Source organism: Salvelinus alpinus, chromosome 33 (assembly GCF_045679555.1).
Source record: "Salvelinus alpinus chromosome 33, SLU_Salpinus.1, whole genome shotgun sequence".
NCBI lineage: Eukaryota > Metazoa > Chordata > Actinopteri > Salmoniformes > Salmonidae > Salvelinus > Salvelinus alpinus.
Genome location: NC_092118.1, coordinates 3,539,658 through 3,542,614, shown reverse-complemented (window position 1 = coordinate 3,542,614; position 2,957 = coordinate 3,539,658). Strand labels below are relative to the sequence as shown.

Here is a 2,957-nt window from a genome sequence, read left to right as displayed (position 1 = left end):
GGAGGACAGTTGTTAAAATGACAGATGTGGGGCATTTCGTGAAATTGTACTTCAGTATGGTTTCATAAACAAAGACATGCTGATGTGCCAGAATATTAAGTATCACATTGTCATAAGTATCAAAACTGTAAAAACAATATGTAGCTTTTCTGCAGAAAGAACCAGCCTCATAAATTTATGACTTTATCCTTTTTCTTCAGTGTGGCCCTAGTACTCTGTCATATAAACAAATACACATTCCATATGAATATAAAAACACAATGTGTAACATTATGTTCCTTTATTGAATAAGGACAAAACAAAGCAGGTAAACCATCAGCTCCTTTCGAAACTGAAGTCACAGTGACTCTACAAGATGGAAAGCACAGAATCCAAGCATATTATACAAAATGATACATACACATTCAAAGGTCTGTATATAACACACCCTGCATGTCTGCACACTAAAATAAATGCAGGACAAATCCATACACATCAACTGAACAGACAAATGAATGGATGCAGTAGCCTCCCTGCAGCCTTGTATTACACACAGTATACCGCACAAACATCATAAGAGGCCAAATTCGTCAAAAAACGAACCCAAAAAAACCCAAATTCCTCTGCCACCGCAGGACATATTTAACCAAAATTGAAAGCACACATACTAACTAAAATAATTCAACACATATTGGTCCCTCAGCAGCCGACCACTGTCGTCATCAGGGAAGATTGCCGGATTGTCCCAGTCCATGGCTGGGGGCCCTCTCCTTCCTCAGGCAGGCCACATTGTGGAGGACAGCACAAGCCACAGTAATATCACATGCCCTAACAGGGCTGACCCTTAATTTGTGAAGGCAGTGAAAGCGTGCCTTCAGGAGGCCAAAGGTCATTTCAACTCTGGCCCTGGTCCTGGCATGGGCATGGTTGTAGGCCTGCTGTGCTTCCTGGGGGTCTGTGAAAGGTGTCAGGAGAAAAGGCTGGCAGCCATACCCCCTGTCTCCCAGCAACACACCAGAGAATTCACCTGTCAACACAAAATCTCATCATTACTACCTCATAAACACAGTGATATTCTTGACACAGCCATGATGGTTATAAATAGGGGTTGTGTGGCTTACCTTGTGATAGGCACTGATAGATTTCAGAGGCCCGAAAGATTCTGGAGTCATGGACTGAGCCAGGCCATTTTGCCACAACATTGCTGATCACACAGTCAGCATTGCAGACCATCTGAAATCATAAGATGAGGAATATTACACCAATCAATGCACATCACTGGCAATGCAGAGTGTTCGTCAATGGACAATATCAAAAAGTTATGTTCACCTGAACATTAATGCTGTGAAAGGATTTCCTATTCACAAAATCGGCCTCATGGGCACCTGAGGGGGCTTTTATCCTTATGTGTGTGCAGTCCACTGCACCAATGACATTGGGGAAACCTGTCACACAAAGTAATGAGTATCCTACTATGTGTTAACAGTTGTCCTGTAATTTGTAGATCCTCTTACCTGCAATCCTATAGAACTCCTCTTTGATGTCACAGAGTCTTCTGTGGCCAGGGAAGGAGATGAAGACATCTGCTAATGCTTTGATAGCCAGACACACACTCCTTATTGTGCGGCAAATTGTGGCCTTGTTCAGCTGTTCTGCATCCCCCACTGAGTACAGGAAGGCTCCACTAGCAAAAAAGCGCAAGGCCACACAAACCATTTGCTCCACACTCAGTGCATGGCTCCGTGCAGTGCGGTGCTTAATCCTGGGACCCAGTAGTCTGCATAGATACCTGATGCCATCTGCAGAAAACCTGTATCTTTCATATAGATGGTCATCAGGGAAGGCCAGTGGGTCCAACCGGTCCCTGAAGACCCTTTCTCGCCTGAAGGCTCTCCTCAGCACAAGTGCTTCTTCATCCACCACATCTCGCACGAATGGGCATGCCATTGTCAGAGCAGAAAGGAACACACAATTTTGGGCCTTCATATAGGCTAGTGGCCACACCTGGTGCTGGGGGGGTGGGCAAAAGAGGGCGATGCCTTATAACGATGACTTGGTTGTACTGATTGCTGGGAAAATAAAAAAAACCTTAGAAAGATGCCACCGTCCTGTGTGCTCACAATAAGAGCTCATATGTCATGGCTCACTTGACTTTACGAGAATATACCTAATTTTTATTTTGAGCTGTGTCATCTTCTTGGAGCTGGGGGAGGAAAGAAAAATAATGATTAATACATTTGTGTTACAGTTAGCATACAGTGTACATTGAAGGCATATCTCACCTCCCTCTCAAGTTTTTTTATTTCAAGGTCCAGTTTCCTAATTGTCCTCTTTTTTATTTCGGACTCCAGTGCAAGATTTTCCATCTTTTTCTTCTTGTTGTCATGTTTTGTCTTTGATTATCATGTCTTGTCCCTGTGCTTCCCTTCTATTCGTTTCCCTCTGCTGGTCTTATTAGGTTCTTTCCCTCTTTCTATCCCTCTCTCTCCCCCTCCCTCTCTCCCTCTCTCTCCCTCTCTCGCTCTCTCTCTCTATCGTTCCGTTCCTGCTCCCAGCTGTTCCTCATTCTCCTAACTACCTCATTTACTCTTTCACACCTGTCCCCTATTTTGCCCTCTGATTAGAGTCCCTATTTCTCCCTCTGTTTTCCGCTTCTGTCCTTGTCGGATCCTTGTTTGATGTTTGCTGTTCTGTGTCCTTGTTCCGCCCTGTCGTGTTTTTGCCTTCTTCAGATGCTGCGTGTGAGCAGGTGTCTATGTCAGCTACGGCCTGTGCCTTCCCGAAGCGACCTGCAGTCTGTGGTCGCGTCTCCAGTCGTTCCTCTCTACTGACGAGAGGATTCTGTGGTCGCGTCTCCAGTCGTTCCTCTCTACTGACGAGAGGATTTCAGTTTTCCTGTTTTGGATTTACCTAAGATAATATCCAGGAGTATCGTTTTTTGTTTAAGACTGGAATAAAGACTCTGTTTCTATTAAGTC

The 2,957-nt window shown here is 44.5% G+C and overlaps 1 protein-coding gene across 3 annotated transcripts; it reads right to left on the bottom strand.

Annotated features, from left to right (window-relative positions):
* Nucleotides 1-265: 265 nt before the first annotated feature.
* On the bottom strand, nt 266-2,477 carry LOC139563318 (putative nuclease HARBI1). Of its 3 annotated transcripts, XR_011672532.1 has the most exons (5): nt 2,262-2,477; nt 2,147-2,182; nt 1,494-2,048; nt 1,101-1,212; nt 266-1,006 (listed from the first exon to the last, which is right to left on the bottom strand). XR_011672532.1 is itself a non-coding variant. In XM_071381925.1 (4 exons), the coding sequence occupies exons 2-4, from the start codon at nt 1,560-1,562 to the stop codon at nt 702-704; spliced, it is 486 nt and encodes a 161-aa protein (XP_071238026.1). In that variant the 5' UTR covers nt 1,563-2,182; nt 2,262-2,477; the 3' UTR covers nt 266-701. The 3 variants fall into 3 exon arrangements, 1 of the variants encoding a protein (XP_071238026.1); XR_011672533.1 differs by having other exon boundaries at nt 1,101-1,424; nt 1,494-2,182; XM_071381925.1 differs by having other exon boundaries at nt 1,494-2,182.
* Nucleotides 2,478-2,957: the final 480 nt, after the last annotated feature.

Bases quoted from the DNA above. Each gene is read 5' to 3' on its own strand.
- LOC139563318 (XM_071381925.1), bottom strand. From the start codon at position 1,562: ATGTCTTCATCTCCTTCCCTGGCCACAGAAGACTCTGTGACATCAAAG. The intron at 1,213-1,493 runs GTAAGAGGATCT...TTATGATTTCAG, and splicing joins GGAGTTCTATAGGATTGCAG to ATGGTCTGCAATGCTGACTG. The intron at 1,007-1,100 runs GTAAGCCACACA...TTGTGTTGACAG, and splicing joins CTATCAGTGCCTATCACAAG to GTGAATTCTCTGGTGTGTTG.